This window comes from Bombina bombina, chromosome 3 (genome assembly GCF_027579735.1).
Source record: "Bombina bombina isolate aBomBom1 chromosome 3, aBomBom1.pri, whole genome shotgun sequence".
NCBI classification, from domain to species: Eukaryota; Metazoa; Chordata; class Amphibia; order Anura; family Bombinatoridae; genus Bombina; species Bombina bombina.
The window spans coordinates 385,637,275-385,663,794 of NC_069501.1; the positions used below are offsets into that span (position 1 = coordinate 385,637,275).

The 26,520-nt window shown below is 36.8% G+C and overlaps 1 protein-coding gene across 1 annotated transcript in view; it reads right to left on the reverse strand.

Annotated features, from left to right (window-relative positions):
- The window catches only part of LOC128651640 (transcription factor ETV7), a 115,303-nt gene extending 90,217 nt beyond the window's left edge, over positions 1-25,086 (reverse strand). The window contains exon 1 of the mRNA XM_053704642.1: positions 24,722-25,086. Coding sequence (XP_053560617.1) covers positions 24,722-24,772 — 51 coding nt within the window. The 5' untranslated portion in view covers positions 24,773-25,086. The remainder of the gene's footprint in view (positions 1-24,721) is intronic.
- Positions 25,087-26,520: the final 1,434 nt, after the last annotated feature.

Here is a 26,520-nt window from a genome sequence, read left to right on the forward strand (position 1 = left end):
ATTAATAGACTTAAACACAGGGGCTATGAAGAAACCAAAATGTTACAGGATTTTCAGGAAATTAAAACAATGGATTCCAGAACCAAGAGAAGGAATAAAGAAAGAAATTGGAATTTGGGGGGAGTTAAACAACCGGTTGTTTTCTCCACTGAATATTCAATTCAATTTAGGCAAGTCTGTGATATTATTAAAAAGAATCTAGAGGTTCTAAAGAGTGATGATATTTTATCACCTTTAATAGAAAACATTAGATTTGTCTCAAAAAACCCACCAACCTTGGCAAGCAAATTGTCTCCAAGTTTGGTATATCGGAAAGGTAATCGTACTGGAACTAACTGGCTAAATAAAAAAGGCACTTTCAAGTGTGGAGTCAGTAATTGTGGTACGTGTGAACACATTTTGAAAGGTGAATCCTTCAAAAGTACCACAACAGGGAAGGAATATAAGGTTAACCATTATGGAAATTGTAGCACAGAGTACGTTGTGTATCTCTTGGAGTGCACAATTTGCCATGAACAATATTTTGGTCAAACGACTCGTAGTCTGAGGACTAGAATTGGAGAGCATAAAAGAGATATTAAGAACTATAATAAGGACTCTGGAGTGGCTAGACACTTTAATTGTTTTCATTTTTTGAACAAACCTGAAATAGGAGTGAAGATAATAGATTTAGCCAAATTGCCACCTAGGGGTGGAAATAGGAATAAGATCTTACAGAAAAAAGAGCTTTATTGGATATTCATGTTGAGAACAAAAATGCCATTCAGCATGAATAAAGAATGGGATATGAGTTATTATGTGGATTGAAGATGTGTATGTGTTTTAATGCACACCCTCACATACCTTCGCATTTATATATATCTATGTTGAATTTTGGACTTCAGGGTTCTTGCTTGTCATTCTTCCTTCTTTCCTCTTTCTTGTATTTCTCTATATCTTTCTTTAAATATTAAAGGATAATCAAGAACTATTTGATCTAGCATTTCCTGTTTTTGGATATAATATTGTTCTGCTGCATTAGGTGAATTGTCATATACATGAATTTATTGACGTGATTGATTACATATTTTATATGAATGACAATATGACATAATCACAGAATTCAGCAGAATATATATGTTGGTTTTTTTAAAAATAACTATCTTGTGGCTTTGGGTGAATTGTCATATATATGAATATTTTGAGTGGATTAAATATATATATTTTATATAAATGACAATATGACACGTTCATGGAATATGACATATTTATATGACATATTCACAGAATTCAGCAAGATAGAAATTCTTCTCATATATTATGAGATGGATATACACAACTTTCTACAATTTTGTAATTTCTTCTTTATTATTGTACTTAGGGTGAATGTATGTTTATTCTCTTGTCTAATTTTGACAGGTTTTGTATAAAGTGATACATTTATTTGTGTGTATTTTTTAAACCCTAGGTTTACATTATTGTAATTTTGATTTCTTCAGTGTAATGTAATTGTAACACTGTTTTTAATATGTAACATGAGTGACACTGCTCCATCCCTTTAAGAATATATTATGGCTAATGGTGCTCAGCTGTTTGCTTTGGGCGTATAGCGTATAAAGGTGTGGAGCAGTAGACACTCAGATTATCCTATGACTAAGTGCCAGTTGGGCACGAAACGCGTAAGGATGTCTTGTGTTTACCCCCATTGTTGGAATGTGTTATTTTAAAGGACCTCAATAAAGTGACTTTTATTTTTTCCAAAGAGTGCTGCTTTAACGTGTTTTTTTCTGGCATTGCCATGTTTTAACTTGTTTCTCCTTATGTATCTCTCATGTAAGGGCAATTAGGGATATATACTAAACAGGCAAACAAGTCTGCGTGGAAAGAAATCCTGTTAGATAAATTACTTTAAAGGGACACTAAACCCAAACTTTTTCTTTCATGATTCAGATAGAGCATGCAATTTTAAGCAACTTTCTAATTTACTCCTATTATCAAACTTTCTTTGTTCTCTTGCTATCTTTATTTAAAAAGCAGGACTGGAAAGCTTAAGATCTGGCCCATATTAGGTTCAGCACCCTGGGTAGCACTTTCTTATTGGTGGCTACATTTAGCAAACCAATAAGCAAGCATAACCCAAACGGGCTGGCTCCTAAGCTTACATTTCTGCTTTTTCAATAAAGATAGCTAGAGAACAAAGAAACATTGATAATAGGAGTAAATTTGAAAGTTGCTTAAAACTGCATGCTCTATCTGAATCGTTAAAGAAAAAATGTGGGTTTAGTATCCCTTTAAGTATCCTATGTTACACACAGCCTTGTTTACACAGTGTTTTTATTGCCTGTTTTATATCTGTCCCTAATTGTCCTCAGCAGGCAAGACAGTTAAGGAGAAAACAATTTTAAACATTGTGGCACCCATTACTTTGCAGAAAGTGGAATTTGGAAAACCTACAATATTTAAGTTAAATTACAGGAAAACAGGACAAAATAAATAATGTAATATATTAAATAAAGTATATTGCAAAGATTATTAAAGTGACAGTATACACTAGAATTTTTATTGTTTTAAAAGATAGATAATCCCTTTATTACCCATTCCCCAGTTTTGCATAACTAACACAGTTATAATAATATACTTTTAACCTCTGTGATTATCTTGTATCTAAGCCTCTGCAAACTGCCCCCTTATTTCAGTTCTTTTGACAGACTTGCAGTTTAGCCAATCAGTGCCTGCTCCCAGATAACTTCACGTGCACGAGCACAGTGTTATCTATATGAAATACGTGAACTAACACCCTCTAGTGGTGAAAAACTGTTAAAATGCATTCTGAAAAGAGGTGGCCTTCAAGGTCTAAGAAATTAGCATATGAACCTCCTAGGTTAAGCTTTCAACTAAGAATACCAAAAGAACAAAGCAAAATTGGTGATAAAAGTAAATTGGAAAATTGTTTAAAATGACATGCTCTATCTGAATCATGAAAGTTTATTTTGGCCTAGACTGTCCCTTTAAGTACACAATTTTATGGCAGTGCCGGATAATTGCTTTGCAAGAGGATTTACAAAAATCGGAAGATTGGGCTGGTAAATGGAAATTGAGATTTAATACTAAAAAATTATAAGGTTTTACATTTTGGAAATAAAAAATAAGCAGGAAATATATTATTTAAATGGGATTACACTAAGCAAAACAGAGGAGGAAAGGGATTTGGGAGTAATAATAGATAACAAGCTAAAGATGGACGCACAATGCAGGGCAGCGGCTTCTAAAGCTAATAAAATACTATCTATTAAAAGAGGCATTGATGCAAGGCAAAAAAGCATAATTATGTCACTATATAAATCCCTGGTAAGACCTCGTCTGGAGTATGGAGGGGAGTTCTGAGGACCAATCTCAAAAAAAGACATTGCTGAGTTAGAAAAAGGTCAGAAAACAACACTAATAAGTGGAATGGAGTATTTAATCTATGAGGATTTAATATATGGATTTAATTTAAGCTCAATTAGACTTTTTTTTATTGTAAATCAACTAGGATCTGTTTAGGTTTAACTCGATGAACTTCTGTCTTCTTTCAACCTCATCTACTATGTTTATAATTAAACGTTTTATATTACAATCTCATACTGTTTAATACCCCTTAATCTTAAAAACAAAAATATAACTTTTGTAAGAATTTACCTGATAAATTAATTTATTTCATGGTGGTGAGAGTCCACGAGCTTGTTACTGATGGGATACACATTACTACCAGGAGGAGGCAAAGTTTCCCAAACCTCAAATGCCTATAAATACCCCTCACATCTCACTCATACCTCCGTTTAACATATAGCATATAGTTGGTGAAGTGTATAAGAAGTAAAAACATTAAAAAAGAGGAGCAGGAAAAAAAGATGTGCTTTATACAAAAAAATCATAACCCCAAAAATATTGGGTGGGCCTCGTGGACTCTTGCCACTATTAAATAAATTAATATATCAGGTAAGTTCTTACATAAATTATCAGCCAATCGGAATTCGGCGGACGCCATCTTGGATGACGTCATTTAAAGGTACCTCATTCCAAGTTCAGCAGTCGGCCGGGATGGATGCTCCGCGGCGGCGGAGCGAAGAAAGAAGATTGAAGATACCGCCGGAAGAATGAAGACTTTGCTGCCGCTTGGAGGAAGACGTCGCCGGAGGAAGAATTCTTCTTTGCCGCTTGGAGGATGACATCGCCGGAGGAAGAATTCTTCTTTGCCGCTTGGAGGAAGACATCGCCCGGATCGGATCAGGAGTTCGGCCCGGTGTGGTGAAGACAAGGTAGGGAGATCTTCAGGGGGGTAGTGTTAGGCTTTTTTAAGGGGGGTTTGGGTGGGTTTAGAATAGGGGTATGTGGGTGGTGGGTTGTAATGGGGGGGGTATTGTATTTGTTGTATGCAAAAGAGCTGAATTCTTTGGGGCATGCCCCACAAAAGGCCCTTTTAAGGGCTGGTAAGGTAAAGAGCTTTGAAATTTGTTGAATTTAGAATAGGGCAGGGAATTTTTTTTATTTTGGGGGTTTATTATTTTATTAGGGGGCTTAGAATAGGTGTAATTAGCTTAAATATCTTGTAATCTTTTTTTTATTTTTTGTAATTTAGTGTTTGTTTTTGTAATTTAGTTTAGTTAATTTAATTGTATTTTTAGATAGATGTTTGTAGTTTATTAAATTTATTGATAGTGTAGGTGTATTTGTAACTTAGGTTAGGATTTATTTTACAGGTAATTGGGTAATTATTTTAACTAGGTAGATATTAAATAGTTAATAACTATTTAATATCTATTATACCTAGTTAAAATAATTAACAATTTACCTGTAAAATAAATATTAACCCTAACATAGCTACAATGTAATTATTAATTATATTGTAGCTATCTTAGGGTTTATTTTATAGGTAAGTGTTTAGATTTAAATAGGAATATTTTAGTTTATAAATGAATTAGATTAATTTAATATAAATTTAGTTAGGGTTAGATAGAGTTAATATAGTTAATATAAATACTATAGTAACTATATTAACTATATTAACCCTAATATAATTAGGGTTAATATAGTTAATATATATAATGTAATACCTATATTAACTATAATATACTTAGGGTTAATATAGATAATATAGCTGGCGGCGGGGTAGGTAGATTAAATTAGGGGTTAATCATTTTAATAGAGATGGCGGGGGTGTAAGGGGCTTACATTAGGGGTTAATAATTTTAATATAGATGGCGGCGGTGTTAGGGGCTCACTTTAGGGGGTTATAGATATAATATAGCTGGCGGCGGGGTACGGGAGCGGCGGTTTAGGGGTTAATAACTTTATTAGGTTGCGGCGGGGTAAAGGAGCGGCGGTTTAGGGGTTAATAGCTTTTTTATTGTTAGGCTAGTGAGGGGGGATAGCGGATAGAGGGTTAGACAGTGCGGGCTATGTTAGGGAGGCGTGTTAGACAGTGCGGGCTATGTTAGGGAGGCGTGTTAGACAGTGCGGGCTATGTTAGGGAGGCGTGTTAGACAGTGCGGGCTATGTTAGGGAGGCGTGTTAGACAGTGCGGGTGTTTTAAACTTTAGTCAGGTTTTATAGGCGCCGGCAGTTTCTAACGTGCCGCAAGTCACTGGCGACGCCAGAAATTTGTACTTACGCAGATTTCTGGACATCGCTGGTTTGTGAGACTTACGGCACGTTAGCATCTGACGGCGACCTATATGGGATGGCTCGAGTTGCGAGCTGAAACTGCGAGCGACGCCGGTTCCCTCGCTTGCGCCGCAAACTGCGATCGATATCGGATCGCGCCCCAAAATGGTAAAATTTAGTAAAGCTCTGGTCATTACCTGAAAAAGAATAATATCAAGGTTCTGGGTAACCTTTTGACTATATCAGATCTCAGAGTATTGCAGTTCTTTCACCAAAAAAATTCATTACCTATATGATATCTTGGTACTAGTTAAATACTTTCCTTTAACAGAATTCCACACAAATCCACTGTTTTTGTTTCTTCAAACTTATTCAGTGTCCATGAATTTTTCTCTTACAGAGTAGAGACGGATAACACTGGTATTTACCTATCTGAACCTTCAGTCTCTTTCACTCCCTTCAGTGGCTCTGTGAATAGAAGTACTAGGTCTCATACTTACAGTTTCAGATTAAATTTCATGAGACCTCTTCAGCTGCATATGCTGTGTCAATGATGCAAGGTTTATAACCAGCTATCTATAAAATATTTTAGATTCCAATACAAACCAGTCTCGGACTTGGTGGCTGAATCCTTAATTTATTATTCAGGATGCTTCTTACTCGTCCTACCTGATCTATATTTACTACATATACCAATTTTTAGGTTTGAGTTTTGTTTGGGATTCTCTAACAGCAAAGGGTTTGGGATCCTCAGAGTAACTATATTCAATTTTCAGGACCATTCAAGCTTGGAATCTGTTATTAAGCAAGTCTTATCTCCATCTCCATAATACTAACTTCTGTCATCCATCATGGGGAACTCACAGTTCCCCATCCTTGTTTAAATCTTATGATTCACATCTCAAGAGTGAACAATAGGAATCATACTTTCTCAATCATTAGTCTCTTAATTCCAGGTGAGTGTTTTCTTCATTATAATGTGTTCTATCTGATTGTGTATCTGAAGGCCTCTCGTTTGAACATCAAACTTCCCAGGTACTTTGCAAAGTCCAGGGATTCTTAATCAGAGGCAGTGGATGCTCTAGTAGTTTCTTAGTCATTTCAACCAGCTTATCAGTTTTATCCTATGGTTCATTTTTTAGAGTGATATTTCAGATAGGACTAGAAAAGTAATTTGTAATCCTGATTGCCCAGTGTGTTGTTACAGATCTGGTTCAGATGTCCAGTTATCCATGTTGACCTCTTCCTCTGCGGTCAGACGTTTTGTCTCTAGGGTCTTTTTTAAAAAAAAATTCAAAATGGATGCTTCATGGCATGGAAATTGAAAGCTTAGTTCTGAGATATAAAGGTTTCTCAGGAAAATTGTCTTTAGGAATATTTATCCCAAAGTTTGGAAAACTTACAATGATGTTTAGATCATAATTTTTCTGACATTCTTTTAGAACCCCTCAGATTATTCGGTTTTTATAGGATGGTTAAGATTAGGATTTATCTGCCACCTGACAGAACAGATATTCTTGCTCTTTCTTTTTATTTCTCGAAAGATTGTTAGTCTTCCTGATATTTCTTGTTTTGTTCATGCCCTGGTCCAAATTAAACCTGTTATCAAGCCTATCCTAGGAGTTAAAGGATTTTGCAGGCTCTTCCTTTTGAGCCTATACATGTATTAGACATTAGACTGCTTTCTTGGAAAGTCTCTCTTATCCTTCTCTTCTGCTAATAGAGTTTTTGTATTGTCAGTTTTCTTACCTGATACTCTTCTAGAATAAAATTGTTTTGCGGACTACATTTAATTTTCTGCTTAAGTTGTTTCCTCACACAATATTAGTAGGGAGATTGTTAACCCTTTCTGGTCCTATGTTGGAATATATCCGACAATGGGTTTTACCGCTTACAGTCCAATGTCGGATATTTTCCGACATGACTTTACCACTGGGGATATCTGGCATCCTGAATGGAAGGTGTGTACACACCCACGAGAGCTCTACAGCCCATACAGGGATGCTTCCGGATAGCCTGGGAGTGGGTGGCACTTTTTGCAGTCTCTGTAAGAGTCTGACTGACTCCACTCTCCAGCTCTCACTCACGTGTACTTATGGAGTCCCTGCACCCACTATGCTCCACCTCCCTCCCTCAGTTTCCCACCACCTGACAAATGGAGTCTGATTCTACACACCCACCACCAGCCTCAAACGCCGTTCCTCCATTATGCAGGACTGCATTAAGCCCAGAGAAAAGTAGCCGGTGTCCCGGGAGGGAGAGACTCTCTCCAAGAGCTTAGCCGTGATCACACACCACAAGCCCCTCCCATACACCACCGTGACAAGGAGAGAGCCGAGGTGCAGGACACGCGGGCCATCGAGTGGTAACTGTCCTCAAGAAATAAGGTAAAACACTGTTGGGGGCATAGACAGCTCAGTAATGCAGACAGCAGCCGGGGATGATAAGGAGCAGCAACCAGGTGAGGCTAGCACACAGAGCCTCAACAAGCAAACCCACTTGCTACTGGCTCTAAAGGTTATGGGATATATATGTGTATGAGGAAGAGGAGTGTCTCCCCGCAACGTCACGCTTAATATATTAAATTTCACTTGTTAAAAGACCAGAGAGTGCCTTCTTTTATCTCTCTCTCTCTCTCTACGGGCTTCAGGAACTCTATAGGGTTTAAGGGAAACTTTTTTTCCTGGTCATGTTTAATTACGTTAGTTCTCCCAGGCATCATGGGAAAAAAATCTCTGTTCCTTCTAATAAATTCCTTGACTTTTTGCTTTTGATGCAGAGATAGGGTTTCAGAAATATTTACCTCTGGCTCAGTAACAGGTATCTCTGTTGTATTTACCGCACACAAAACCTCCCTATCCTTCCAGGGCTTCAGTAAATCAATGTGATATATCTGCTCAGGTTTTCTTCTCCCTGGCTGACTCACCTTATAGTTTACATCACCCACCTTTTCAATTATCTCATTTGGGCTGTGCCAAGTAGCCAAAAACATAATTTATGTAAGAACTTACCTGATAAATTCATTTCTTTCATATTGGCAAGAGTCCATGAGCTAGTGACGTATGGGATATACATTCCTACCAGGAGGGGCAAAGTTTCCCAAACCTCAAAATGCCTATAAATACACCCCTCACCACACCCACAATTCAGTTTAACGAATAGCCAAGCAGTGGGGTGATAAAGAAAGGAGTAGAAAGCATCAACAAAAAATTTTTGGAAATAATTGTGCTTTATACAAAAAATCATAACCACCATAAAAAGGGTGGGCCTCATGGACTCTTGCCAATATGAAAGAAATTAATTTATCAGGTAAGTTCTTACATAAATTATGTTTTCTTTCATGTAATTGGCAAGAGTCCCTGAGCTAGTGATGTATGGGATAGCAATACCCAAGATGTGGAACTCCACGCAAGAGTCACTAGAGAGGGAGGGATAAAAATAAAAACAGCCATTTTCCGCTGAAAAAATTAATCCACAACCCAAACAAATAAGTTTATTCTCATAAATGAAAGAAAAAAACTTAAATCAAAAGCAGAAGAATCCAACAAACAGCTGCCTGAAGAACTTTTCTGCCAAAAACTGCTTCAGAAGAAGCAAATACATCAAAACGGTAGAATTTAGTAAATGTATGCAAAGAGGACCAAGTTGCCGCTTTGCAAATCTGATCAACTGAAGCTTCATTCTTAAAGGCCCACGAAGTGGAGACTGATCTAGTAGAATGAGCTGTAATTCTCTGAGGCGGGGCCTGACCCGACTGCAAATAAGCGTGATGAATCAAAAGTTTTAACCAAGAAGCCAAGGAAATAGCAGAAGCCTTCTGACCTTTCCTAGGACCAGAAAATAAAACAAATAGACTGAAAGTCTTCCTGAAATCTTTAGTAGCTTCCACATAATATTTCAAAGCTCTTACCACATCCAAAGAATGTAAGGATCTTTCCAAAGAATTCTTAGGATTAGGACACAAGGAAGGGACAACAATTTTTCTACTAATGTTGTTAGAATTCACAACCTTAGGTAAAAATTGAAAAGAAGTCTGCAAAACTGCCTTATCCTGATGAAAAATCAGAAAAGGAGACTCACAAGAAAGAGCAGATAGCTCAGAAACTCTTCTAGCAGAAGAGATAGCCAAAAGGAACAACACTTTCCAAGAAAGTAGTTTAATGTCCAAAGAATGCATAGGCTCAAATGGAGGAGTCTGTAAAGCCTTCAAAACCAAATTCAGACTCCAAGGAGGAGAAATTGATTTAATGACAGGCTTAATACGAACTAAAGCCTGTACAAAACAGTGAATATCAGGAAGTATAGCAACCTTTCTGTGAAATAAAACAGAAAGAGCAGAGATTTGTCCCTTCAAGGAACTTGCAGACAAACCCTTATCCAAACCATCCTGAAGAAACTGTAAAATTCTAGGAATTCTAAAAGAATGCCAAGAGAATTTATGAGAACACCATGAAATGTAAGTCTTCCAAACTCTATAATAAATCTTTCTAGAGACCCGCGGGCCTAATACCGCCCGCATTTTGAAAGAAAGTAGTCAATTGAAAAAAAGACTAAACCCCAGGTTAGAAAAAAAATTCTTAAAAATGTTTCCCCAAATATGAAACTGACAGTCTGCAGAAGGAAATACATGAACCTGACTCATGTACAATGCATATATTTAGAACTTTATATAAATGCATAAAGTGCCAAACCATAGCTGGGGTGCCTTAAGTAATAAAAAACATACTTACCAAAAGACACCCATCCACATATAGCAGATAGCCAAACCAGTACTGAAACAGTTATCAGTAGAGGTAATGGTAAATTGAGAGTATATTCTCAATCTGAAAAGGGAGGTAGTAGATGAATCTCTACGACCGATAAGAGAGAAACTATGAAATAAATCCCCGTTAGGGAAATCATTGTATTCAATAAGTGATACTCCCTTCACGTCCCTCTGACATTCACTGTACTCTGAGAGGAATCGGGCTTCAACAATGCTGAGAAGCGCATATCAACGTAGAAATCTTAGCACAAACTTACTTCACCACCTCCATAGGAGGCAAAGTTTGTAAAACTGAATTGTGGGTGTGGTGAGGGTTGTATTTATAGGCATTTTGAGGTTTGGGAAACTTTGCCCCTCCTGGTAGGATTGTATATCCCATACGTCACTAGCTCATGGACTCTTACCAATTACATGAAAAAAAACATAATTTATGTAAGAACTTACCTGATAAATTCATTTCTTTCATATTAGCAAGAGTCCATGAGCTAGTGACGTATGGGATATACATTCCTACCAGGAGGGGCAAAGTTTCCCAAACCTTAAAATGCCTATAAATACACCCCTCACCACACCCACAATTCAGTTTAACGAATAGCCAAGAAGTGGGGTGATAAGAAAAAAGTGCGAAAGCATATAAAATAAGGAATTGGAATAATTGTGCTTTATACAAAAAAATCATAACCACCACAAAAAAAGGGCGGGCCTCATGGACTCTTGCTAATATGAAAGAAATGAATTTATCAGGTAAGTTCTTACATAAATTATGTTTTCTTTCATGTAATTAGCAAGAGTCCATGAGCTAGTGACGTATGGGATAATGACTACCCAAGATGTGGATCTTTCCACACAAGAGTCACTAGAGAGGGAGGGATAAAATAAAGACAGCCAATTCCTGCTGAAAATAATCCACACCCAAAATAAAGTTTAATGAAAAACATAAGCAGAAGATTCAAACTGAAACCGCTGCCTGAAGTACTTTTCTACCAAAAACTGCTTCAGAAGAAGAAAATACAACAAAATGGTAGAATTTGGTAAAAGTATGCAAAGAGGACCAAGTTGCCGCTTTGCAAATCTGATCAACCGAAGCTTCATTCCTAAACGCCCAGGAAGTAGAAACTGACCTAGTAGAATGAGCTGTAATCCTATGAGGCGGAGTCTTACCCGACTCAACATAGGCAAGATGAATTAAAGATTTCAACCAAGATGCCAAAGAAATGGCAGAAGTTTTCTGGCCTTTCTAAAACCGGAAAAGATAACAAATAAACTAGAAGTCTTTCAGAAAGACTTAGTAGCTTCAACATAATATTTCAAAGCTCTAATAACATCCAAAGAATGCAACGATTTCTCCTTAGAATTCTTAGGATTAAGACATAATGAAGGAACCACAATGTCTCTACTAATGTTGTTGGAATTCACAACTTAGGAAAAAATTCAAAAGAAGTTCGCAACACCGCCTTATCCTGATGAAAAATCAGAAAAGGAGACTCACAAGAAAGAGCAGATAATTCAGAAACTCTTCTGGCAGAAGAGATGGCCAAAAGGAACAAAACTTTACAAGAAAGTAATTTAATATCCAATGAATGCATAGGTTCAAATGGAGGAGCTTGAAGAGCCCCCAGAACCAAATTCAAACTCCAAGGAGGAGAAATTGACTTAATGACAGGCTTTATACGAACCAAAGCTTGTACAAAACAATGAATATCAGGAAGAATAGCAATCTTTCTGTGAAAAAGAACAGAAAGAGCAGAGATTTGACCTTTCAAGGAACTTGCGGACAAACCCTTATCTAAACCATCCTGAAGAAACTGTAATATTCTCGGTATTCTAAAAGAATGCCAAGAAAAATGATGAGAAAGACACCAAGAAATATAAGCCTTCCAGACTCTATAATATATCTCTCTGGATACAGATTTACGAGCCTGTAACATAGTATTAATCACAGAGTCAGAGAAACCTCTTTGACCAAGAATCAAGCGTTCAATCTCCATACCTTTAAATTTAAGGATTTCAGATCCTGATGGAAAAAAAGGACCTTGGGACAAAAGGTCTGGTCTTAACGGAATCCGCATACCAAAACCTGAGAGGCCATGCCGGAGCTACCAGCAGAACAAACGAGCATTCCTTCTGAATTTTGGAGATTACTCTTGGAAGAAGAACTAGAGGCGGAAAGATATAGGCAGGATGATACTTCCAAGGAAGTGATAATGCATCCACTGCCTCCGCCTGAGGATCCCGGGATCTGGACAGATACCTGGGAAGTTTCTTGTTTAGATGAGAAGCCATCAGATCTATTTCTGGAAGTTCCCACATTTGAACAATCTGAAGAAATACCTCTGGGTGAAGAGACCATTCGCCCGGATGCAACGTTTGGCGACTGAGATAATCCGCTTTCCAATTGTCCATACCTGGGATATGAACCGCAGAGATTAGACAGGAGCTGGATTCCGCCCAAACCAAAATTCGAGATACTTCTTTCATAGCCAGAGGACTGTGAGTCCCTCCTTGATGATTGATGTATGCCACAGTTGTGACATTGTCTATCTGAAAACAAATGAACAACTCTCTCTTCAGAAGAGGCCAAGACTGAAGAGCTCTGAAAATTGCACGGAGTTCCAAAATATTGATCGGAAATCTCACCTCCTGAGATTCCCAAACCCCTTGTGCCGTCAGATACCCCCACACAGCTCCCCAACCTGTAAGACTTGCATCTGTTGAGACTATAGTCCAGGTCGGAAGAACAAAGAAGCCCCCTGAACTAAACGATGGTGATCTGACCACCATGTCAGAGAGTGTTGTAAAATCGGTTTAAAGATATTAATTGAGATATTTTTGAGTAATCCCTGCACCATTGGTTCAGCATACAGAGCTGAAGAGGTCGCATGTGAAAACGAGCAAAGGAGATCGCATCTGATGCGGCAGTCCTAAGACCCAACATTTCCATGCATAAGGCTACCAAAGGGAATGATTGTGACTGAAGGTTTTGACAAGCTGATATCAATGTTAAACTTCTCTTGTCTGACAAGGACAGAGTCATAGACACTGAATTTATCTAGAAACCTAAAAAGGTTACCCTTGTCTGAGGAATCAATGAACTGATTGGTAAATTGATCCTCCAACCATGAACTTGAAGAAACAACACAAGTTGATTCGTATGAGATTCTTCGAAAATGAGAAGACTGAGCAAGTACCAAGATATCGTCCAAATAAGGAAATACCAAAACCCTATTCTCTGAATACAGAAAGAAGGGCACCGAGAACCTTTGAAAAAAATTCTTGGAACTGAGGCTAGGCCAAACGGTAGAGCCACAAAACTGGTAATGCTTGTCTAAAAAGAGAATCTCAGACACTAAAAAGTGATCTGGATGAATCGGAATATGCAGATACACATCCTGTAAATCTATTGTAGACATATAATGCCCTTGCTAAACAAAAGGCAGGATAGTCCTACAGTAACCATCTTGAATGTTGGTATCCTAACATAACGATTCAATAATGATAGATCCGGAACTGGTCTGAAGGAATTGACCTTCTTTGGTACAATGAAGAGAAAAAATAAAAACCCCAGCCCCTGTTCCAGAACTGGAACTGGCATAAATACTCCAGCCAACTCTAGATCTGAAACACATTTCAGAAATGCTGAGCCTTTGCTGTGTTAACTGGGACACGGGAAAGAAAAGAATCTCTTAGCAGGAGGCCTTAACTGAAGCCAATACTGTACCTTTCTGAAACAATGTTTCTGAAACCAGAGATTAAGAACGGAATTGATCCAAATTTCTTTGAAGAAAACGTAATCTGCCCCATACCAGCTGAGCTGGAATAAGGGCCGCACCTTCATAGGTACTTAGGAGCTGGCTATAGGTTTCTATAAGGCTTGGATATATTCCAAACTGGAAATAGTTTCCAAACTGATACCGCTCCTGAGGATGAAGGATCAGGCTTTTGTTCCTTGTGAGGAAAGGAACGAAAATGATTATTTACCCTGGAAAGAAAGGGAAAGCAAAGTTGACTTAGAAGACATGTCAGCATTCCAAGTTTAATCCAAAAAGCTTTTCTAGCTAAAATAGCTAGAGACATATACCTGACATCAACTCTAATGATATCAAAAGATGGTATCACCAATAAAATTATTAGCATGTTATAGAATAATAATAATGCTATAAAATTATGATCTGTTACTTGTTGCGCTAAAGCTTCTAACCAAAAAGTTGAAGCTGCAGCAACATCCGCTAAAAATATAGCAGGTCTAAGAAGATTACCTGAACATAAGTAAGCTTTTCTTAGAAAGGATTCAATTTTCCTATCTAAAGGATCCTTAAATGAAGTACTATCTGCCGTAGGAATAGTAGTACATTAGCAGGAGTAGAGACAGCCCCATAACCTTAGGGATTTTTGTCCCAAAAAACTCTAATCTGTCAGATGGCACAGGATATAATTTGCTTAAACGTCTAGAAGGAGTAAATAAATTACCCAAATTATTCCATTCCCTGGAAATTACTTCAGAAATAGCATCAGGGAGATAAAACACTTCTGGAATAACTACAGGAGATTTAAAAACCTTATTTAAACGTTTACATTTAGTATCAAGAGGACCAGAATCCTCTATTTCTAATGCAAATAACACTTCTTTAAGTAAAGAACGAATAAATTCCATCTTGAACAAATACAAAGATTTATTAGCATCAACCTCTGAGACAGAAACCTCTGAACCAGAAGAACCATTATCAGTATCAGAATGATGATGTTCATTTAAAAATTCATCTGAAAAAAGAGAAGTTTTAAAAGACTTTTATGTATACTAGAAGGAGAAATAACAGACATAGCCTTCTTAATGGATTTAAAAAATAAAATCTCTTATGTTATCAGGAACACTCTGAAAATTAGATGTTGACGGAACAGCAACAGGTAATGTAACAGTACTAAAGGAAATTTTATCTGCATTAATAAGTTTGACATGACATGCAATACAAATAACAGCTGGAGAAACAGATACCAAAAGTTTATAGCAGATACACTTAGCTTGGTAGCTCCAGCACTGTGCAGTGATTTTCCTGAAGTATCTTCTGACTCAGTTGCAACGTGGAACATCTTGCAATATGTAAAAGAAAAAAACAACATATAAAGCAAAATTGATCAAATTCCTTAAATGACAGTTTCAGGAATGGGAAAAAATGCCAAAGAACAAGCTTCTAGCAACCAGAAGCAATAAAAAATGAGACTTAAATAATGTGGAGACAAAAGTGACGCCCATATTTTTTCGCGCCAAATAAGACGCCCACATTATTAGGCGCCTAAATGCTTTTTGGCGCCAAAAATGACGCCACATCCGGAACGCCGACATTTTTGGCGCAAAATAACGTCAAAGAATGACGCAACTTCCGTCAGAATAGAATTTTTGCGCCAAAAAAGTCAGCGCCAAGAATGACGCAATAAAATGAAGCATTTTCAGCCCCCGCGAGCCTAACAGCCCACAGGGAAAAAGTCAAATTTTAAGGTAAAAAATGTTAAATTAAAATGCATTATCCCAAATATGAAACTGACTGTCTGAAAAATAAGGAAAGTTGAACATTCTGAGTCAAGGCAAATAAATGTTTGAATACATATATTTAGAACTTTATAAACAAAGTGCCCAACCATAGCTAGGAGTGTCACAGAAAATAAGACTTACTTACCCCAGGACACTCATCTACATATAGCAGATAGCCAAACCAGTACTGAAACGAGAATCAGCAGAGGTAATGGTATATATATATAAGAGTATATCGTCGATCTGAAAAGGGAGGTAAGAGATGAATCTCTACGACCGATAACAGAGAACCTATGAAATAGACCCCTTAGAAGGAGATCACTGCATTCAAATAGGCAATACTCTCCTCACATCCCTCTGACATTCACTGCACGCTGAGAGGAAAACCGGGCTCCAACTTGCTGCGGAGCGCATATCAACGTAGAATCTAGCACAAACTTACTTCACCACCTCCATCGGAGGCAAAGTTTGTAAAAACTGAATTGTGGGTGTGGTGAGGGGTGTATTTATAGGCATTTTAAGGTTTGGGAAACTTTGCCCCTCCTGGTAGGAATGTATATCCCATACGTCACTAGCTCATGGACTCTTGCTAATTACATGAAAGAAAAGTATTTTCTACTGTAGGGACTAAAACTAGTACCCTGTCACCAGGCTGAAACACTCTAACCCTAGAATTACGATTATAACTGTGTTTTTATGCTTCTTGGGCTTTTCCCATATGTTCCCTAACTATGGGCATGACAGACTCCATTCAATCAGGTATTTGAAATATATGCTCAATAACACTTCTATAGGGTGTAGTTTCCTGTTCCCATGTCCCTTTAACAATATCAAGTAACCCCTGTGGATGTCGACCATATAAAAGTTCAAAAGGTGAAAAGACTGTTGAGGCCTGAGGAACTTCCCTGATAGAAAACATTAAATAAGGCAATAAAAGGTCTAAAACATTTTCCATTCACATCAATTGCCTTCCATAACATACTCTTTAGGGTCTTATTGAACCTCTCTACCAGCCCATCAGTTTGAGGGTGATATACTGAAGTTTTCAGATGCTTAATATCGAGCAGTTTACACAATTCTTTTGTAACCTTAGACATAAAAGGAGTCCCATGATTTGTCAAAATTTCCTTGGGTATACCCACTCTACTAAACATAAGCATAAGTTCCTTTGCTATACATTTTGCAGAACTATTACATAGGGGGTACTGCCTCAGGATAGCATAATCCAGGACAACCAGTATATACTGGTGTCCTCTGGCTGACTTCACCAGTGGACCTATCAAGTCCATAGCAATTCTTTCGAATGGCACATCAATGATTGGTAAAGGCACTAATGGACTATGAAAATCCTTAGTGGGAGCAGTTAGCTGGCACTTGGGACATGGAGAGCAATAATTATTAACAGCCTTAAACACACCTAGCCAGTAAAACCTTCTAAGGACCCTTTCTTTAGTCTTATCCATTCCCAGGTGCCCCCCTAGTATGTGACTATGTGCAAGATTTAACACCGTATTATGAAAAACTTGAGGTACCAACAACTGTTTAACAATATCTTCCCTTTTTGTCTACTCTGTATAGCAGGTTATTATTTACTTCAAAGTGAGAATAAGGTAATGAATTTTCTGGCTGGGAAATAACACCATTTACAACCCGGATATAATTTCTTGCTTCTGCCAAAGTGGGATCCTCCCATTGGGCACTTTTAAAATTACCACAATTAACCTCCAAATCTATTAAATCATTGTTGCTTTCTGTACTAACACCTGGCTCAATATTCTGGATAGGATGATCTCCTATCAATACAGGCATAGGACAATAAAATTTACTTTTACTGTTTTCTTCCAAATCAATTTCAGAAAAAAGGAAACGCAAAATCTTCAATTGTTTCATTACCTTTGGACTCCTTAGCTGAATTTACTATTAAAGCCCATAATTCTAAAACTTAGGAAAATCTCTTCCTATCACCACCTCATGAGCTAATTTGGTTACTACACCTACGGGATGTTTTAAAGAACCAAAATGTGTTTAAAAATTTGCATCAGCTGTAGCATATTCACGTTTATCACCATGAACACAAAAAATACCCATTGTATGCATATGATCTATTGTCACATAAGGTACTATAAATGTTGCCACAAACATTATCAATACAACACACAGAAAACCCGGCACTCTCCAGCAGATTCACAGCAATGTTTAAAAGCAAAACTGGGGGAAGTCAGTTGCAGTTACAAATAAATAAATAAATTACATAGGGGAGGTTACAAAAGCCTGTGTCCCCCTGTCAGCTGTTTGTCAGTGTTCAGGGCTGTGGAGTTTGCTGTGGCTTAGGATGTGTACCCAGTCCAGTCTGTGAGTGTGGTCCATTCCTGCGTTTTGTATTTACATAGGGGAGGTTACAAAAGCCTGTGTCACCCTGGGAGGTTCCCAGTTGGTTTGTTTGTGTGGGTGCTGGTTTAGGGTCCCAGGAAGGGGGAGACCTTGTCGTGGTCCTGGGCTTGATCCTTTGGCGCCAAATGTAACTGACTTCCCCCAGTTTTGCTTTTAAACAATGCTGTGAATCTGCTGGCGAGTGCCGGGTTTTCTATGTGTTATATATATATATATAAATATAGATATACAGTATATATACATACACATACCACTGGAACCACTACTGCATATTCTTTTTTTTACCAGAAAATTAAATAAGACCTGCTGGCACAATAAAGTTAAGATTAATAGGACTGGAAAGGGTAATCCCTCTTTGTGTCCTAATCCTAAAAATGCTTTTGAAAGATATTTGCATTTTTTTGGATGTTCTTAGAGCATTGTTAATGCTACTAAGGTTAAAGAAAAACTTCTAGTCTGTTTGTTCCTTTTTTCTCACCCTAGGAAAGGTCAGAAAGCCTCTAAATCTTTAGCCTCTTGATTGAAACTTTTGATTCACAAGGCTTATTTGGAGGCGGGTCAGCCTCCGCCATAGCAGTTGGCTCATTCTACTAGGTCAGTTGCCACGTCTTGGATTTTCAAGAATAAGGCTTCAGTTGATCAAATTTGCAAGGCAGCCACTTGGTCTTCTTTGCATACCTTTACTAAAGTTTACCATTTTTGCTTCCACTGAAGCAGTTTTTGGTAGAAAGATCCTTCAGGCATTTGTCTCAGTTTGCCTCTTCTTTTAGTTTATTATAAGAGATTTTCTTTTTTTCGGTTGTGGACTTAATTTCTCAGTGAAAAAAGTTTTTTTTTCCAATCCCTCCCTTTATGGTTACTCATGGACTTCAAGTTCAAAGAGATAGTCCGGCACTCCAAGGAATTTGCAAGCCACTATGGGGGAGCACTCACACCCCCAAACAGTGATACACAAAACCAGAAAAAAGTGGTAGCAAATCTTCTTTTATTAGGAGTTACAGCACAAACAAATGCAGCAGCAATGTTTCGGGTAAACACCCTTATTCATGCTATAATGCAACTACATTAACAACAATTTATACTCTTAGGCCACTAGATGGCAAACTAACGGCTAGATTTGGAGTTTGGCGTTAGCCGTGAAAACCAGCGTTAGAGGCTCCTAACGCTGGTTTTAGGCTACCGCCAGTATTTGGAGTCACTGAAAATAGGGTCTAACGCTCACTTTTCAGCCGCGACTTTTCCATACCGCAGATCCCCTTACGTCAATTGCGTATCCTATCTTTTCAATGGGATCTTTATAACTCCGGTATTTAGAGTCGTTTCTGAAGTGAGCGTTAGAGCTCTAACGACAAAACTCCAGCCGCAGGAAAAAAGCAGGAGTTAAGAGCTTTCTGGGCTAACGCCGGTTCATAAGGCTCTTAACTACTGTACCCTAAAGTACACTAACACCCATAAACTACCTATGTACCCCTAAACTGAGGTCCCCTCACATCGCCGCCACTCGAATTTTTTTTTAACCCCTAATCTGCCGACCGCAAAGCGCCGCCACCTACATTATAGCTATGTACCCCTAATCTGCTGCCCCTAACACCGCCGACCCCTGTATTATATTTATTAACCCCTAACCTGCCCCCCACAACGTCGCCGCCAGCTACTTACAATAATTAACCCCTAATCTGCCGACCGCAAAGCGCCGCCACCTACATTATAGGTATGTACCCCTAATCTGCTGCCCCTAACACCGCCGACCCCTATATTATATTTATTAACCCCTAATCTGCCCCCTCAACGTCGCCTCCACCTGCCTACACTGATTAACCCCTAATCTGTCGAGCGGACCGCACCGCTACTATAATAAATGTATTAACCCCTAATCCGCCTCACTAACCCTATAATAAATAGTATTAATTAATTTATATTGTAGCTATATTAGGATTTATTTTACAGGTAAGTATTTATCTTTAAATAGGAATAATTTATTTAATAAGAGTTAATTAATTTCGTTAGATTTAAATTATATTTAACTTAGGGGGGTGTTAGTGTTAGGGTTAGACTTAGCTTTAGGGGTTAATCCATTTATTATAGTAGCGGTGAGCTCCGGTCGGCAGATTAGGGGTTAATGTTTGAAGTTAGGTGTCGGCGATGTTAGGGAGGGCAGATTAGGGGTTAATACTATTTATGATAGGGTTAGTGAGGCGGATTAGGGGTTAATAACTTTATTATAGTAGCGGTGCGGTCCGCTCGGCAGATTAGGGGTTAATAAGTGTAGGCAGGTGGAGGCGACGTTGAGGGGGGCAGATTAGGGGTTAATAAATATAATATAGGGGTCGGCGGTGTTAGGGGCAGCAGATTAGGGGTACATAGGGATAATGTAAGTAGCGGCGGTTTACGGAGCGGCAGATTAGGGGGTTAATAATATAATGCAGGGGATAGCGGGAGCGGCAGATTAGGGGTTAATAAGTGTAAGGGTAGGGGTGTTTAGACTCGGGGTACATGTTAGAGTGTTAGGTGCAGACGTAGGAAGTGTTTCCCCATAGGAAACAATGGGGCTGCGTTAGGAGCTGAACGCGGCTTTTTTGCAGGTGTTAGGTTTTTTTTCAGCTCAAAATGCCCCATTGTTTTCTATGGGGATATCGTGCACGAGCACGTTTTTGAGGCTGGCCGCGTCCGTAAGCAACTCTGGTATCGAGAGTTGCATTTGCGGTAAAAATGCTCTACGCTCCTTTTTTGGAGCCTAACGCAGCATTTTTTTGGACTCTCAATACCAGAGTTATTTTTATGGTGCGGCCAGAAAAAAGCCTGCGTAGCTAACGCACCCCCTTGGCCGCCAAACTCCAAATCTAGCCGTAAGGTAATAACAACATTAACTCTTTTAACAAAAAGAGAAGCCAATTTAAACTAACCCATGATGTAAGTAAACAGGTGTTAAATGCTATCATTCGCTTTAAAATCCGATAATCTGTACAATATATATTTAGTGCCTAATAATATTTGAGGTTGTATTATTATTTAATTAAAGATATTAAAGCAAATAAAAACTGAAACGCAAAAGATTGGAATAAAAAAAAAAATGTTTTAAAAACTTTTGCAACTCTTTTTTTTCTTTAGTCAAATTAGCTTTGTTTTGCAGTCCAGGGGCACACCAATTGAAAATAATTGAATTAAAATTAAAATAATGAGAAATATTATATCTATCTATATAAAATATATAAATAAATCCAACGTCCAAAAATGTATGCTATTGCCAGAGTTTAAAGGTACAGTAAAGTAATAATTAGACATAGCATACAGTTTTTAACAACGTTACAACTTACTTCTATTATTTAATTTGCTTCCTTCTCTTGTTATCCTTTGCTGATAGGTTTATCTAGGAAGGCTCAGGAGCAGCAAAGAACCTAGGTTCTAGCTGCTGATTGGTGGCTGCATATATATACAGATTGTCATTGGCTCACCCATGTGTTCAGGTAGAAACCAGTAGTGCATTGCTGCTCCTTCAACAAATGATACCAAGAGAAGGAAGCACATTTGATAATAGAAGTAAACTGGAAATATGTTTAAAATTGTAAGTTCTACCTTAATCATGAAATAAATGTTTTTGGGTTTCATGTCCCTTTAAATGCTCACTCAAATTATAATAGAAAAAGCAGTGACATTTATGGTTGTAGCTCCATCACTCCTTAAGGGATTCAGGCTCAATATGTTATTTTAGCTGCTCACACTGCTTTTTTTTCCTTCTTCAATGTTTATGGCTCTGGGCATGCTTATTTCACGTTAATAAACAAAATCCTTTCCTGGATCTTGTTTATTAACAAAAAATTTAAAAAAAAGAAAGAAATACAAACTACATCACACAAATCATGACTACAATGTATTTTCCCATTAGAAGCAGGACAGTTTAGCTGTGCAGTATAGCGTTACTAATGAAGTCATCAACAATGTATTCATCCTTAAATTTCCTTCAATGTTTAACCCTTGAGTGCTAACGACGGCTCCGAGCCGTCGCTAGCATTCACCTACCTTGAGAACAATCTGGGCCCTCCCATCAACTCCCACCTCGGCCACCGGGCCTGTATAGTGACAGGCATCGCCAGGACTTTCCGTTACATGCGGTGACGTCACGCACAATGACATGATGACGTCACTGCGCAACTTTATTTAAAAATTACAATGGACAAAATAGGGAAAGGGGGCATGCTATTTGACACCTATTTGCATGCATAATTTAGTAATATAATAATATAGTATAGTATTTGATTTAACAATTTCTATATATGGAATGGAAAACTGCACTACTGTTATAGATATGTTTTTTAAAAAATTGAATAGTTTTAGACTGAAGGGACAGCTGTCATATGACTAAAATGAGAAAGAAGCCAACCTAAAGGGACATGAAACCCCAATTTTTTATTTCATGATTCAGACAGATAATACAATTTTAAACAACTTTCCAATTTACTTCTATTATTTAATTTGCTTCATTCTTCAGATATCCTTTGTTGAAAATATAGCAATGCACATGGGTGATCTAATCACACGAGACATCTATGTGCAGCCACCAATCAGCATATACATATGCTTTTCAACAAAGGATACCAAGAGAATGAAGCAAATTAGATAATAGAAATACATTAGAAAGTTGTTTAAGCTTGCATGCTCTTGCTAAATCATGAAAAAAAAAAATGGGTTTCATGTCCCTTTAAGCTTGTAACAATGTAACAGAATAACAGGTCACTCACAGTCTGTTTGTAGTCAGAATTGTTTGTGTGACAAATAATGTAATTCCAATCTAAAAAGTGAACGTTTCCTTAAAAAACTATGATATCATTTTTTATAAATTTCACAATCAGAAATTTCAAAATGAGAGCTCTGCTACGCAATCTTATTATATGTAATGCAAGCACATTCATGCTATATAGTTAACATAATTTATGGATTTAAACATATTGTGTGCAATGCATCTCCAGTATTCCCTGCAAAACAACATGAGATGCTGTGAACCGAAACTGAAATAAAAAAAAAACCATCTGTGCTCTTCACTGAAACTAAAATAAACCATATAAATATTTTATTAAAAATAATAGTAAAGACACATAGTTAATGACACTATATGTAGAGTTTATGCATTATGCAAGAAACTAAAAAAAATGGCTATAAAATTGTTAAAAATATAGCTATTAAAAAATATAAAGAAGCGTAACCTACTGTTGTCATTTTATTTAGTTATATCTAGTCTAAGTAACTGTTGCAGTCTGCAGACAAAGTAGCAAAAGCTCATCACAATTAATAGTAATAAAAAACAACTTAAACAATATAAACTAAAATGATGAAACATCAACACTTGAATGGCCTCTTCATCAGTTGTGTTTTTATTTTTTTATTTATATGTGTGCAATGTGTATATAAATTTGAATTAAAAATATTTTTCATTATAGTGCTGTTCTATTATATTGTGAAAACGTTTTATAAGTTCCCTACATTTGCATTTTTTCAGTTTAATAGGAATGTTCTCAGTTTCCTGTCATTCATTATCAATAATGGCTTTTGGTGCTATTTTAAGTTTGTTTATGACTTCTACAACTATACATTTTATAAATCTGCAACAGGATGGAATTGCAGCAACTTTGTACATATTGAAATTGGAGCCAGGGGTATGCAAAAGGCAAATAATTCAGAGTAAAATAAAAATAAATTTAATACAATTTTTAAAAACAATAATTTGTATTAAATTTTCCAATAAGAAAAAATGATAAATTATAAACATACATAAGAGAATGCATGATACAGAAATGAATTACAAAATGTGGTCAAGGTATAAGAATACAATAATAGAATATGTCAGGTCTATACCGGTACATTTATTTATCATAGGTGTCTAGAATAAATGACACATCTTTTGTTATCAAAGTGAAAAGACAATATGACATGTAGTCTTACCAAAATTACATTTCATTTCTAACTCTATTTTCTATATATAGAATCCAAGGTTCCCATATTGCTAGAGAGGTCTTTCGTATCTAAAAGGTCTGCAGATGCACTGCTCATTTGATGATAATAAATTATTTTATTTTTTATGATACGAGGGGACCATGGTTTTCCAATCTCGAGCTATTACCAACCTATTGTACTGATTAATGCTATTAGCTTATTGGCTTTCAAGTGCAATCCTTTAATTGGTTCACAAAGTAAAGCTTGTGTTGGTTAAAAGAATATAATTTTCAAATATCACTTAGTAATCTAGATGCCTGGTTCCAGATATCTGTTACATGTGGTCAATCCCACCACATATGATATTTAATACAATTTTATAGCAAGCATTTTAAAACTCATTTATATGTGTTACACAATTCTAATGCTATGTAAGTATTCAATTTAGCATATAAGCAAAACTTACATTATTTTTTACCCATGAAAGCTCTTACCTCATTCTCAGTAGCAGGAAGATTCTTATTTTCTGTTGCAGATATATCCATAGTATGTGCTGTGTTTTTTAAATAGAGTTGTAGAAATGAAAGTATGATTTTAACTAACTGTTTTACCTAAAAAACATTTACTTTGATTTTGGTGCTGAGGGTATTAGTTCACGCTTCCCATATTAAAATACTAGAGTTAGTTGTTAGCTAGTGACTTGTTCCCTTAAGTTAATCTTTTGAAAAGTCCCCAACTATAGGGGGAAAAAAGCTGTCAGAACTGATTTTATGCTTCGTAAATTGAAAGTGAATGTTGCTACCACTTGCTTTATCAATGATAGATAGGATACTTAAATGGAAAGTGAAACCAAAATGGTGACCACATAGAGGGAAACAAGGAAGAAAACAAAGTTAATTTCACAAGCAGAATGATTTGACAATATAATTTTACATTATTTATGATAAAAATAAGTATATATTTATAAGAGGAAGCGAATACTGTTCAAAATTCTAATGATTAGATTTTATCAGATACATGGCTGTTTCATACACAAAAATACACTATATCAATCTCTTACCTAAACAACTGCAGGATCAAGCCAACTTTATAAAAATGTTCAAAGATTCTGTTATTCAAATGTAAGACTAAAACTTCAATACATTTAACTATTGTAAATTAAAAACAAATAAATGAATTGATATAAAGAAACGTCAAGTTGAAGATAATTATCAAACTATGTGCCACAAGTCTACATACACATAGCTATAAAGTAATGATATAGCACTTTCTCTCAAGCTGACTCAAAGTATCTAGGGCACAAACCTCATATTGTTTTATTAAAAATGATAAAAAAAACAAAACAACTCTTGTTAAAGGTGTCCAATTTATCAATCTCAAGGACAACAGAATTGTCTCTAAATTATCCAAACATGTGTCACTTAGGTTAACTGATCATAAGTTACTATATTTGGTCAGTTTGCCAACTGAGGCATATGTATGGGATTCACAAAGTATTTTTAGGAAAAGTTTAAGAAGTGGAGAAACAGACAAGAAACACAGGAGTGTGTATCATGCTCACTAAGGACCTGATGATAAAAAAACTCGCCGGCATGGAGAGAAATCTCACCAAATCTTCAAGAGCTTTTTTGTGCATTATTTTGCAATGTAGGTGTCTCTTCTTCACATCCAGAACTCTGCATAGAGACCTAAACAATTCTCAGTAAATATGGTTTATCTATCTAAACAAGTGGTGGGCAACCCATAGTCTTAAAAGGGCAACATATATGAATTAGTTTGTTTTTTTATATTAAAGAAAAAAGTATCTCACAACTATAAAACCTTATATTAAACCCATAGCACATTCGTGTTTAAGATAGAAATTGAATTTCAGATTTTTTTTTTAAAGGGATAGTAAAGTCCAAATTAAACTTTCATCATTGGGCATGTAATTTTAAACAACTTTTTAATTTACTTTTATTATCAAATTTGCTGTGTTCTCTTGGTATTCTTAGTTGAAAGCTAAACCTAGGTAGGCTCATTTGCTAATTCCTAAGCCCTTGAAGGCCGCCTCTTATCTGAATGCATTTGACTGTTTTTCACAGCTAGAGGGCATTAGCTCATGTGTTTCATATAAATAACATAAAATAAGATAATGAGATCTGATATTACCTGCAAGCTCAACCCACTGTAATAGGCTGTGGTTTCAAAGCACACAACCAGCTAATTCATATAAACAAATAAACCTGAAAATGCAATTTCTCATACATATTATACTCTGCAGCTGGTATAACAAGTCATTGAATATACATTA